This window comes from Ciconia boyciana, chromosome 1 (assembly GCF_034638445.1).
Source record: "Ciconia boyciana chromosome 1, ASM3463844v1, whole genome shotgun sequence".
In the NCBI taxonomy this organism is placed as follows: Eukaryota; Metazoa; Chordata; class Aves; order Ciconiiformes; family Ciconiidae; genus Ciconia; species Ciconia boyciana.
In genome coordinates, this window is record NC_132934.1 from 154,663,353 (window position 1) to 154,676,641 (window position 13,289).

General features: G+C 42.2%; 1 protein-coding gene across 5 annotated transcripts in view; it reads left to right on the forward strand.

Moving 5' to 3' along the window:
• The window catches only part of CARS2 (cysteinyl-tRNA synthetase 2, mitochondrial), a 39,780-nt gene that overhangs the window by 11,054 nt on the left and 15,437 nt on the right, over positions 1-13,289 (forward strand). For all 5 annotated transcript variants that reach the window (XM_072849876.1, XM_072849877.1, XM_072849875.1 and 2 more), the window contains 4 exons: positions 1,467-1,596; positions 4,374-4,507; positions 8,462-8,529; positions 11,261-11,327. In XM_072849876.1, coding sequence (XP_072705977.1) covers positions 1,467-1,596; positions 4,374-4,507; positions 8,462-8,529; positions 11,261-11,327 — 399 coding nt within the window. The remainder of the gene's footprint in view (positions 1-1,466; positions 1,597-4,373; positions 4,508-8,461; positions 8,530-11,260; positions 11,328-13,289) is intronic.

The window sequence follows — 13,289 nt, forward strand, 5'->3', positions numbered from 1 at the left end:
GCAGCCTGCTGTAGCTGAGCCTGCTCCAAGCAGGGGGTTGGACTAGATGATCTCCAGAGGTGCTTTCCAGCCTCAACTGTGACTGATTCTGTGTTTTACCCCATTTCCCCTCAAGTCACTTAAAACTAAATTTACTGTTATTTCTAAAGATTTTGTCTGTTGTTTTGCTTATAACCGAGGTGGTGAAGAGTGCTTTTTTGTAGCAGTATACTCAAACAAGGGCAAAAGAGGGATGGAGTCAACAGATACTGGTCACCCAGAGCTTGGCAAACTAGTGAAAGAGCCAAGATGAAGATGCAGTGGATAAAACTAGGGTTATATTTCTGTCCCCTTATTTCTTATCAATTTTGAATGATGAGGCAGGTGTAATGGATTTTTGTAATGTGCTTCCCTTAATATTGCATGACGTTCTGAATAAAAACTGACTCTGCATAATATCATTAAAGTACAAGTGGAGTGGCTCAAGAAAAATGACCATCTAATAGATCTCCAAAAATAGCTGTGAATCATCATTAAAATGTGTTGATACTGGAATGCTCCAGGGATTGGTTCAGACCCAGTGATACACTCTGGTTTTGTTAGCGATCTGAAATAAGTAAAGGAAAGAAGTAAATCTAGCGTCAACTGCTGATAAAACAGATGAGTGGTGTTAAATAAGGGAACTTAAAACAGTGCGAGTTGCTTGCCAAGCTGGATCCCTTCAAGCCAAATAGGTATATTGTTCTGCATCAGTCAAATGCGAGGTCATGTATTTGTCAGCAAAAAAATACGGACTCCAGAACCCTGTTCTGTAGCTCCTGCCAGGGAGCGGTGTATATCCAGCCGGGGGTTAGGAGCCAGCAGAGACGAACCATCCTCTGCAGTACTGTGGCAAAAAGGACTACATCCTTGTCTGCGTAGTGAAGGAAGCAACAGATATAGCTGGGGAGGAGACCTTTGTAGAGAAGCCATTGGTGAAAATGGTACTGGAAGGTTGCTACTGTCCAAGAGTAGTTTTGATTCTCATCTCTCTTTTTGGTTTTACAGAATCTGAACCAGAAACTATTTGTGTCCCAGAGAAAAAATTGTGGGTCGTCTTTGTTGTTGTTTGTGGGTTTTGGTTTGGGTTGTTTTTGTTACCTTTTCTGCTGCAGTGCAATCTGTTTGTCCTGGGAAACTGGCTGATAAGTAACTAAATGAATGATGTAGAACTAGAGAAGGCCAAAAGGACTAAAAGCATAGGATGTATTAAAGAATCTTGAATCCATCTTTTTAGCCTGCAGAAATCTAATTCAACATATTATTTTTTTTCAAATGCTTGACTGAGAAACTGGAAGCCCTGTATAAAGGGGAAGGGAGGGAAAAGAAGTTGAGCGAAAGAGATTAACATCCGAGTAGTTCACTAAACACACATTTCTACTTGCTTTCATTTGCCCTTTTATTTTCTTTGAGACATATCCCATTAACAAATCACTTATTCTTGGCAGTTGATACTGATAAACGACATGGTAAAGATTTTGCCCTGTGGAAGGCTGCCAAACCTCAAGAGCTATCTTGGACTTCTCCATGGGGAAAAGGAAGACCTGGATGGCACATTGAGTGCTCCACAATATCAAGGTCAGATTTCGTGGATTTTAAATCTAGTGCTAGTTTCTGTTTTCAGTCACAGTACAATGGTAGCAGCAGTATTGAAAGTGTTTTTTCTGATCAGTAGAAGTAACCAGTTTTAATGTGAATACTTTGTGCAATTTGGGATGTCACGTGTGGCCGAAACAAACTCTGCTCCACCCTAATGGCATAGCTGTCTTGCCATGTTTTGGCACCTTCTCTTGAGACAGACATGGGTATTTAAAATACACTGTGCAGAATCACACAGTTGATTAACAAGTCTTTTCACTTGAACCAAGTAACCAAAGTTTTAGTGAAAGTTACGGTACCTCTTTCATTTGCCTCCCTTCCACTTCTTGCAGTGTCCATCGGACCTAGTCCAGCATGTAGTGCTGTCTCAGGAGGACAGGGTATGGGATTCCATCCTGACTCCAGCAAGCGTATGAGATCTTGCTGGCCTTATCTTAACAGCAGTTGCAGATGCTTGTGCTAATCGTCTAAGTGTTATTCAGCTTTCTTTAAAAGTCGGCCACAGTATTAAATATCCTGATTTCTCTGTGGCAGTATATTCTGTGGGCACGATGTGAATTGTGCCTAGCAGCATTTTGCTTGTAGTTGGTTTAAATTAATTTGCTCTTCATTTGGAGTTTTATATTCTCCACAGGGATGGTAGTACTTTGTCCTGCACTGTATTAACTTATGACCTATTAATTTGTATTTTAAAAAAGAGACTTTAAATCTTCTCTCCTGGAAGATTGATAGTGGTACTTAATTTTGTATTAGTCTCAGATCTTTTTTTGGAAGCTAATAACAAATTATTTAGATCTGGCCCTGTTTAACTTAAGTTTTCAACCCAGGCTGAAAGTAGACAGAACAGGTCCTTTAAGTTTGCCTTTCATATGCTTTGCTGGTGCACCTGGGGTTGTTAGTCATTACTACCTCATTGTGAAAACCATTTATAAGGGTGATTTTCTGTCTGTAAATAGCTTCAGCACTGTGAAACACTTCTTAAAGCAACTGAAGTGCACAAAAACATGCTGTATTTGAAGTGCAACCTGTGACAGAAGTGCACAGGTAAGAAATGCCAATTACAAAATGGCCTATCTGCTAATGCAGTGCTGTTTATAGTCTGCATTTCTCTCTGTAAAAACTTACTTTACTGTGGCTGGATGAGGCTCCTGCCATGTAAATAAGAGTTGACCCATGCATAGCGTAAGTGTAGTAATCTTGGACTGTGAAAAACGGAGAGCTTATTTTGCTAAGTTACCTAGAACGTTTTGCTGTCCCAGTCAGCTGTCAAAGGCCCGTTTTAAGCAATACCTACTTACCCGTCTGTTTTGCCAAAGATCTCAAAGCACTGTAAGTAAGTTAGGTAAACTAATTTTGAAAAGTCTTTGAAGTGTGCCTGGGGAAAGTGAATGAGAAGGGTGTTGGTCTCTAATGCAGCCCTGGAGGAGGGAACCTGCTGTGACTTAGGTCTGATTTCCTCCCTGGAGTTTCCCTTGCCGTGAGACGGGCCGCTCCTCCCGCCCCTGAGCGTTTTGCAGATCCGACTCTCCCCACGCCCCAGCTCTTAATGGTTTTGTTGGAGAAAACAGCAAGTGGCCAGTGCTCCCCTGTAGATGGCACAAGGGAAGCCATGAGCCAGGGCCACTCCTGTGAAGATCTGTGCTTAAGCTGATTTTGGAGCAGGCAGGAGGAAGCAGAGGGGCACGAGCTTGGGAAATGGCAACAGCTGGTCTGGCTTCCCTCCTCTCTTCTCCTCATTTTCTTTTCTTCCTGTGCCCCAACTGCTTCTGCAGGGTGTTAGCAGGGTGTTTTGTCCCAAAAAGGGACAAAAGTATTAATATCTAGCCAGCTACCAGGAGCAACTTGTTAACGTGACATATGGAAAGACTGTGTGTGTCTGTGTGTACACACATGTGCACGCCTGTGTGGGGCTTGCCTTTTATTTTCTACTTGTGTAGACCTTGCATCTTCCCCAGCTTGAGTGTCCCTGGTTTCTGGGCAGTTAGCGTTGATTTACCTCCTGGTGAGTAGGTAAGTGTTATCTTTGTTTAACAGATGGGCAAAATGAAGTTATTAACTTGCCCAGCGTGACCTAGCAGGGACTTGCTGGAGCGGTGGGCAGAGTGCAGAAGACCTGAGTCCTGGTGTTTAACCAGAAAGCGTCTAGGTCTGTCCTGTTGCCTCATGAATACCTCACTTCCAGCCACCTGTATTTGCAGAGAGGCCTGTGCCATGCAAGCCTGTGGATGACCAGCACAGATGCAGCCGTGCTGTTGGGATGAGAGGAATGGCCTTGGGAGATCAGAGGCACTGACACTTTCTTCTGACATAACAAAATAGGACTAAGCATTTTCTATTGTGAGTGCATACAGTATTGCCTGAATTCTTACAGAAAAGGTACAAGATAAAGAATAGTAATACCAAATTTACAGAAATGTTCCTCACTTCCAAGATGTTAGGTTTGCAGATGAAGGCAGGCTGTCTGATACTGAAACTAGCAGAACAAGGAAAAGAGATGTCCTGCTTGCCATTCTTTAATCTAAGTTAGAAAAATAATTGCTCCTACTAAGAACTAATTGCGGGCAGATACGGGTCCTGTCCATACAAGTTCTGCTGCAGTTTTGGTATCCAAGATCTGTGTAAAGTCTTGTTTTAAAACTGCAATCATTAAATTGTACACTTAAATTTATGATGTTTCATCCTATTTTTTTCCTGCATTTCTTTTACGAAAAGCTTTGGTAGTGTTCTACTTACCGATCAGGAAAATATTGTTACAGTGCAGTGTTTGGAAAGCAGCTGGACATCCATACCGGTGGAATAGATCTTGCATTTCCTCATCATGAAAATGAAATTGCACAGTGCGAGGTGTATCATCAATGTGAGCAATGGGGGAATTACTTTTTGCATTCTGGTAAGTAAAATATTAATCACCTGAGAGCCCTGTACAAATATAAGGGTTTGGTTTTTTAGGTTTGGCATTTGTATGGTATGAAAACAGATGCTCTACTACAGTGACCAAGTTCCTGTCCTCACTAAGTGAAGAAACATAAATGAGAGTGAATCTTGAAACTGTAGAATGAATGCCTTTATTAATAAAGCAGTTACAGTGAAATATTCCTGAATTTCATCTGGGGAAATCTCCAAATAATAAGAGTATATGCATTGCCCATGTACAGTGTTTACTCGTAATTAAAAATGTGGAAAGAAGAGTGTTTCCTGTAGAATCTCATTCCCTTTCATTTGAGGTTCCTCAAAATTTGAGGGTACTCTGTGATAGGCTTTCTTTTTTTAATTGTATTTTGGCTGTAACAGTCGTGCAGGACTGTTTTGTAACAGTCCTGCGGGAAGAGCATGAAAATATTTGATCTTTTCTATATGTGTTTATGTAGTCCTCCTAAAACCAGAAATTCCTGCTGTCTTAGAACCAGAGCCTGCAGTATCTGAAGGCAGGTAGTGAAGGTGGCAGGTGGGCAGATAACTGATTGTAGCGTTTTAAAAACATTGAGAAGAGAATAAACCAGTCTTGTTTTCCAGTGTCTCTCAGCACCAGTTGCTTGTGGGCTTCAAAAAAAGTTTCCAGTAGCAGGCAGAATCAAATAGCCTGTGTTTGTAAATACGGTGAAAGGCTTTTAATCACGATAAGAAAAAGATATCTCTACTACTGGAAAATAAGAGTGGCGAGAATGCTAAGATACATGAACTGATGAACCAACAAAGCTTACAAAGTTGTGATCCTGCAGAGAAATGTCTGAGCTGGGATGTTTTGTATGGTTTGAAATGTGGGGGAAGCCTTGCAGGCAGACGCTTTGCTGCAGCAACCAACCACTAGACATTCCGTGTTGCAATTCACATACCTGTAACTGTTTAAATTCTCCTGGGAAGCCTTTTTTTATCCACCAGTAAAATTATGCCTAGTGACGGGTATGAGAAACAAGACTCATGCTGAAGACCAAGTGAGTCAGATGCTTTGGTCTACTCTGGTCAGGCATGGTCAATGAGGTTGCTGGTGGGTAGAGACAAGGAGGTCTGTGACATCTATGGACTACATAAAGACCAAGTCACTCACCCCTCAGCTCTGTAGAAAAGTGGAGACAGTTCCAAAGAACTGAAGTCAATAGAAAGTCAGGTTCAAATCTGCAGTCTCTCTTCTTGCTGAACAGTACTTTGTGCAAGATGTCTTGGTGAACTCTTTGAGCTGCTTCCCTGAGTGAGAGATGCAGAGTTAAGCCTGTGCTATGCTCTGGGAATTACTTGGGCTTTCTTTTTTATATATATTTGTACTGTACGGGGTGAATATTGAATTCTAGTTTCAGTTCCCAGTGCAGAGCCTGTTATAAATCAATAGCAATTGTCCAGAGGCTGGTGCGTCCTCCAGGGTGTGCTTTGCTCCTGAAGTGCTGGGGAATTCTCTGCGCTTCCACTGAGATGCACTAGTTACTGCCAGGTGGAGCCTTCTGTTGAAAACCAGTGAATCTGACTTTTCAAGCTTGGAATTGAAACTGTAGGGGAAATATTCTTTGAAACTAACTAACTAAAGAGGAGTCAGTTTTTCTTTTTTTTTTTTTTAAAAAAAAAAAGGAAAAAGAACTTAATTCCAAGGGCAATTTGTACACTGAGGTTCTCTAGGAGCTGATAGATTATGTTCATTAAGTCAAAGAATTTTGCTGGAGGATGATAGTGTGAATTATTTAGGCCAAATGAATCAGCTTCAGAAACAATTTATTCTGGTAACAGACTTCAGAATTTTAGCAGACTCAGAATTGGAGGAGCAATCCCCATTAGAGGAAAAAAATCCCTGCACTGGGGATAAATCTTCTTCTAAGGACTTTATTTTTAGACTACTTGTACTCTGGGAAGAGCGCCAAGCCAAAGTTATGAAAATCCCTGTATTTTGTGATTCTTTAATGAAATCATTCTAAGTGCTGAAACTCTTGAAGAGGAATAGTATTTCAAATGCAGATGTTACCTGTACTTTATTAGGAAACCACAATCAAACTATTTTAAGTTGTCTGCCTAACGTTAAGTAAGCCAATATTTAGGCACCTTTGCAAAAGAAAAAAATAATAATGGTACCTAGGCTCTTCCCCTTCTCCCAGGAGAAGTTTGTGGGTTTTACTGGAGTTGCAAGAGCTGCAGGTGTCCAGTGCCTCTGACAGCCTGAACGTTCTTATTGAGGGCCCCGAGTTTAACCACGTGGCGGTGAAAATGGCCTCACCTGCTAGCAGTCAGGACAAACACGATGAAAACAAGATTTTGGTTTGGTTGTAGATTTCTGCTGTAGCTAGTTCTGTATCCATAGATATCTCGATTCTTTCCTATTCTCCACAGGGTGTGTTGTGCAAACTTTAATTTCCAGGTGGTCAGGGTAGGACTGGAGGTAGCCGCCTTATGGAGAATCCCCGCTGCATTGAATCATTGTCAGAAATAGCTAAGAAGTGAAACCAGATGCTTTTCATGTCCGTTTACCAGGCCTGAGCGGGTTGCTTTTGTATCCAGATGAGCATAATGGGGATTTTATCTGCTTGTGGAAGAGGGCATTCCAGGCAAGGCTGCAAAAGCAGCACTGTGCGGAGAGTAGCACAAAATTCAGATAGCTGCTTGGGCTGCTGAGCAAGAAATGCCACCTCTGCCACGACCTATAGAAGCAGAAGCATGATCATATATAGTCCTTGCAGAACATTCTGATGTATTGGTAATGCTGGACTGCCAAATCTGAAAGAATGCAGAGTGCTGATGTGGTATTAAAGAGTAAGAAAAGTTCCTGATTAAAAATCTGCCTCTAAGTACAATTAAGTGCTGGATTCTGCAGGTCACGAAGGGCCTGAAAATTGCGTGTTAGTTGTGGGTGCTTGGTAACTTACAGGATTACTCTTTTATTAGGAGAAGCCAATTAAGGCTTTTAAGAACACTTCTGAAATGATGCCGAGTAGTCTTTTATTGCCTACGTGTTCGGCATCTCTCCGGTGCTGTGAATAATTGATGTTTTCCATCAGCAGTGGTGCTGTGGCTAGCACGGATGAGGCTCGGGAGCGTACGGCCTGAGGTTGCCCATCTCCTGTCTTGCTTCAACAGAACTTTCAGTCCTGAAGCCAAGCTCTATGTACTCTCCTAAATGTGAAGGAGATCGTTACTGCCTTTTTCATGTACTACAGCCCTGCAAACTGATGGTCCATGCAGCTATTGAAAGCTCTAGCAATGCTCAGAGATTGCATTTTAAAATAAGCTAATTCAAATTAGGCATCATAGCTACATCCCTCCCTCCCCCTTCTTTTTCTCAGTCTCCCAAAGTCTGGAGAAATAGGGAATGTGTAGCAAATACATGTAAGGTATTTTGAACCAGGAAAAGAAACTTTTGGATTAAAAAAAATAGTGTAGCTGCAACCAGCAAGTAATAAGTACAGAAAATTGTTTGAGATATTGTAATGTGAGATCACTGGAAGATCTCTAAAGGTCTTAAAATATTTCTGGAAAGTAAAGAGTAATGGGTAAGGTACTTTTCTGTGAAGATTGAAAAGTATTTCCTTGCTTTCTTGTTTTTATCAGTTTATTATCAATTCTGAGCAGGGAGACTTTTTGTTTTTTCCTTATTAATGTCTCTGCTCATGGTGGTGGTTTTTTGTTTTTTTAAAAAACATTTTATTTTCCTATGTTTTAAAATTCACCCAGCCAAAGCTGAGGATGGAGAGGCGTGCAGGACTGTAGGCAAAGCTACTGAAAAATGTTACATGTTGCATTGAAATGGTTGGTGCATATCCATCACAGCATATGCTGCCTCCAGCGTTTCCAGTGTCTCAGTGCAGTCTTTCTCACTCACTCCCCATTCAAAAGCATGCTCACTTATCCTGATTAATTTTTTTCATTCTAGGGCACTTGCGTGTTAAAGGAAGTCAAGAAAAAATGTCCAAGTCATTAAAAAACTACGTAACAATTAAGGTAATCTATTTCTGTGAATTGAAGCAATGTGTGTTTGTAGTATGCAAATATTAATCACAGCCCTCTTTTGAGAAAACACTGGAGTGTGTGCTTTCACTGCAGTGAAAGACCTGAAGCGGAGTGTTTCTCTAGTGCTGGTGTACCTGTTATTGTGGATCTGGATGTAGGAAACCTGCTCGGACTCAGGGTTTGCTTATATGTGGATCTCACTGAGCTGAGGGCATTTGCAGAAGCAGCGTTTGTGCCCAATACCAGACTTCTGCATTGTAGGTTTATGGTTGGACTCGACGATCTCAGGGGTCTTTTCCAACCTAAATGATTCTGTTCTATAGTGATGGGTTCTCATCTGTCTCCTCTTAATAGTGCATATGCTTTTGGGACTCAGAAAGAGTGGACATTTTTCGTTGTTCTGCTTTAGGTGAAATGGGACATAGTGTCAGCATTTTGTCAGGAAGCTATTAGGTGTCCTGCAACCGCACTACGCCAGCGATCTCTCGTACTCTCCTTTATTTTTGTACGGTCACCTTGCTGATGCACAGAGAGCTTTGTCTTTTGGTACCCACAAGCTACGTGAATATGTCCTGTTTTACTGTGTCCCAGAGTTTTTGGTGTAGCCCAGAGCAGGGTTTCTCTGCCAGGCATGTGCGATACAGCTGTGCTTGGCGCTAGGGTGGCTCCTGTGATGGCTGACAGCTATTGCCAGAAGTGGGTAATTTCCTTCCTTTAGACAAAGCTTGAGAGGCCTTTTCAGCACATATGTTCCCCTTTGCCCTCTCGGAAGACTTAATTAAAATCCCTTTAAAAAGGAGTTCAATATGAGCTGCTTTATTCTTAATTCTCCTGATGCTGTCTGGGTACAGTTAAGCCCTGTCTCCCCCAGGAAAATTACCCATCACTCACAATTTCCACAGAAATTTCCTGAGTCTCAGCAGACATTGTGGACAGGGAGGAGAAATGACCACGAATGCAATGCATGCAGTTAAAAATTACATATAGAAACGTTCCCCTCCATGTCTGCGGTGGGGCTTCTTTCTGTTCAGAAAACAAAAACTTCAGGCCCGTCTCTCTTCCCTTGCGGGTCTCCGCTTTTAATTTCGGCCCTTAGGCACGGCTAACAAGTATTAATCCTTCCCTTAGGTAATTTTTCAGTCGAGTGAAGCAAACTTCTTCCCATACAGCCTTCCTGCATCTTGAAAGTTAAGCCCTATGTAAGCTTTTATGCCCGCTCTGGAAGAGGGGAGGCCTGTACGGGACAGGGCCTGCGGCATTCCCTTGGTCCTGCTGGCAGCCATCTGCATTCCAGGCCGTCGTCCGGGCACGGCCACCCTGCATCCTCCTCGTCCAGCTGCCCTGTTTGCCCTCACCCTTGTCCCTTTCTCTGACTTTTTTTTCCTTTTTTTTTTTTTAAATAGCTATTAATTCTGACCGCAAAATGCAGTACATTGCAATAACGCGTGGCCGAGCAACCTGCTTTGAAAGAGCAGTGATACTTTCTCTGTGCTCCGTTTTTAACGCAATGCAGAATTGGTTTTTCCAGTTTGGGTGGTCCTTTCCCAAATTCGAATTTATTTCTGTACTTTACTCATATTGTTCTACCCCTGTATATTAGCATAAAGCTTCTGGGCACATTGAGTACACTCAGTTACATAGAGTTAATAAAAAAAACACCAAAACCATCTACCAAAAGAAATGGTATCACTGTCTATTTCTCGATTTAGCTTGCCCTGATTGCCTCGATTATTTCTATTTTCACATGAGAGAGAGCACATAACTGATGCTTTGCTACCTTCAGTGTTCAGACTGGTTTAGCCTGGTAGCAGAAGCTAAATTTTGAAATGTGCATCTTTAAGCAAATGACACTTTCCGTATTTTCTCATTTGTATTGACTTCTCCTTATGATTTTCTATTTCAGTGGCACTTCAGTGTTACAACCTTACCATCACCAATTTGCAAATTGAAAAAAAAAAAAAGCAGGAACGCAGTGTTCACAGTCAGTCTGCCACGGTGTCCAGCCTTGCTGAGAGCAGAGTTGGAAGTGATTGAATGTCTTATCAGTGTGCCTTCCAAGCATTTAAATAGTTCTTTATACTATTAGTATAAATTAGTCACACTAGTAGTAATAGTAATAATTTACTATTTACTGTAGTAAATTATTTGTAAAGCTGGATAAATATTAGGGTGAAATTAATGAGGCTTCATAATTAACACAGATAAATTCTAGCAATATTTTAAAAAAAAGGTTTTTTTGTTCACTCCCTGTTTTCCTTCATATTCTAGTCCTGCAGAAAAAGTACGCTTACTTTCTTTTTCAATAAATCTTTCTTTTTTCATAAAGTTTTCAAAACTCACGAGCTATCCTTTCCTGCAAGATTGTATCCCAATCTTAGTCTGGTAATTTAAGTTTGTTTTTTTGCAAAGGTCTTTATACAGTGCATGTTTGATCATAATTACCAAATGCTTTTCACTGTCTTCTATTTGACATTGTGTGTATATTTATATCTTGTATATATGTATGCACATCTGTCTTATATGGAATTAGATTTTATTTAGTTTAGTCTTTAAACCCATGTTATAGCTTAAAGCTTTATGCGTATCTTAAACTACAAAGATGGGTTATTTGTCATGTTAGTTTGTCTGAAATATGCTGTGAAACTAGAGTAAGGGGGTGGAACAACTCCTGAAGAAATTGTTTGATGCAATGCTAAAGCTGTCTTTTTGTGGTGGAGTTTAGGATTTCCTGAAGAAATTTTCATCGGATCAATTCAGGATGTTTTGTTTGCGCAGCAGATACAGCTCAGGTAAGGAAAAAACCCCTTATTTGTTGGGAGATGCATGGCTTTCCACGCTTGCTTCCCAAGCTGGCGATGCAGAGGTGCGGTGGTGGAGCAGGCTCTCCCTGTGGTGCCTTGCAGTTCCCCTCTGGTAGGTGGAAAGCTTGGCGGTGCTCTGCGGGGCTGTTCTTTGGCTCTTGTGTAGAAAAGCATCTTCACCGAGGACAGTACTTAGCCATTCATCTAAATACCTTCCTGAGCTGCAGTTAATTGCAATTCTCAATTAATTGCATTTTCAATTAATGAATTAACTCCATCTCTGATTTGCATCTGTTGCAGTCACTTGTATTTCAGTCACGATCAGCTGTTTCTGGAGACGTATCTAGCTTTGCCTTATATTCCCGTAGGGTATGACAAGGGCTTGCTAATAACTTTTTATCTCCCTGCTGTGTTATCAGTTTTTGTCCCGTGGAGTTACTGAGTGTTCAAGCAGTTCTGTGGTGCAGTGCAGCTCGCTTACACCAGTGCTTGATAATCTAATGATCATCTTAGCCTGGCAAACACTGCTGGTGGGGAGAGGTGTGGGAGATTTTGCCAGCTTCCCTGTCTACACCATGGTGTTTCCAGCAGGCAGATGCTACTTCGAACTGGAAGAGGTTTTCATATGGATGAAAACTGTATTTTTTTACCAGTTTATTGGGGCCTTCCAAAGGCAGATGTTAGTTCCCTAACCACTGCTGGGTCGCCTGGCTTGTTGGCCGTCCTGGCATGGTAAGGGGATGGTGGAGCGCAGGGAAACACTTGCTGCGTCATTTCAGTGGGCTTCTGGCTGCCTCAGATAAAGCACCTCTAGCAGTGCGACCAGGAGAGCTGGTGTGGTTAAGGCTCTGTGGCTTTGCTAGTGTCCGTCAGCATACAATGTGCTGCAAGCCTTTATAGACGTGCAGTCATTAGACTGAGAAGTCTTTTTGCTTGTTAATACCTCTAGCTGCTTGCAGGAGCCACCCCTCTGGTCTTTGTGGTGGAGCCTCCCTCTCTAAGGCAGCTGAAGGCATCAGGAATGCCATGTATCTCTGAAATATTTTGAAGCATGGGATAGTAAAGAGACTGCTGGTTATTAACTGACAACCTCCACCATGGTAGGAAGGGAGGAGCAGATCCAGGTGGGAGGTTTGCTGCAGAACAAGCCCCTGTTTGGAGCAGGAGAGGGGGCAGGCAGTGGGGAGCACTGCCACCACGGGGTGAGGCTGCGATTCGGTGGCATACCTGGCTGTTTCGGGGTGATACCACAGGACAGTGGCACACCTGGCTGTTTCCTCTGGGTCTCTGTCAGGAGGTGAAATAAGTTGTGCACACATAAATGGCTTCCTGGCTTCGAATGGGGGTACTTGAGAGTATTGAACAAATGTGTATTTAAAACAAAAGAAGAAAAAAGGCTAACACCTACAACACTGTCTTATATAAGTTTGTCCTGTAAACAAAAGCCGAATGGCTGACAATTTCTAAGCTTGCCTCAGGGCAAGGAATGGCACTGGAGCCCTGCAGCAGACGGCTGCCTGTATGACTTCTCCACTGCATGTCAGCTGGCTGCATTTGAACCTCTGCGAGAAGGACGTGACTCTTTTTTTGCCTTACTTCTAGGTTAAATACCTTCCTGTGATAAAAACAGAGGGCTACCTGTGCAAATATAGGTGGGTTTGATGAAAGGATATGGTGGTGTTATGTCAGAGTATAGTGCCAGCAAGCCACTCGGCAGATAAGGATTGCTTGAAGGTCTGCTGCGCTTGCCACCTCCACCTTATGAGGTAGGGTGCAGTTATTCACTGTCCGATAAAGAGCCAGAGTCAGTCCCTGCTGAGCCAGATATTTACTATGCAGCCTGTCAGCTTGTGTCCCTGCTATCAATTCACTTTGGTCTAAAGATAAGTTTACTGCACTCCTCGTCTTGCTGTCTGCTTCCTAAGTATTTTTATTAGAAGTGAAATCCCA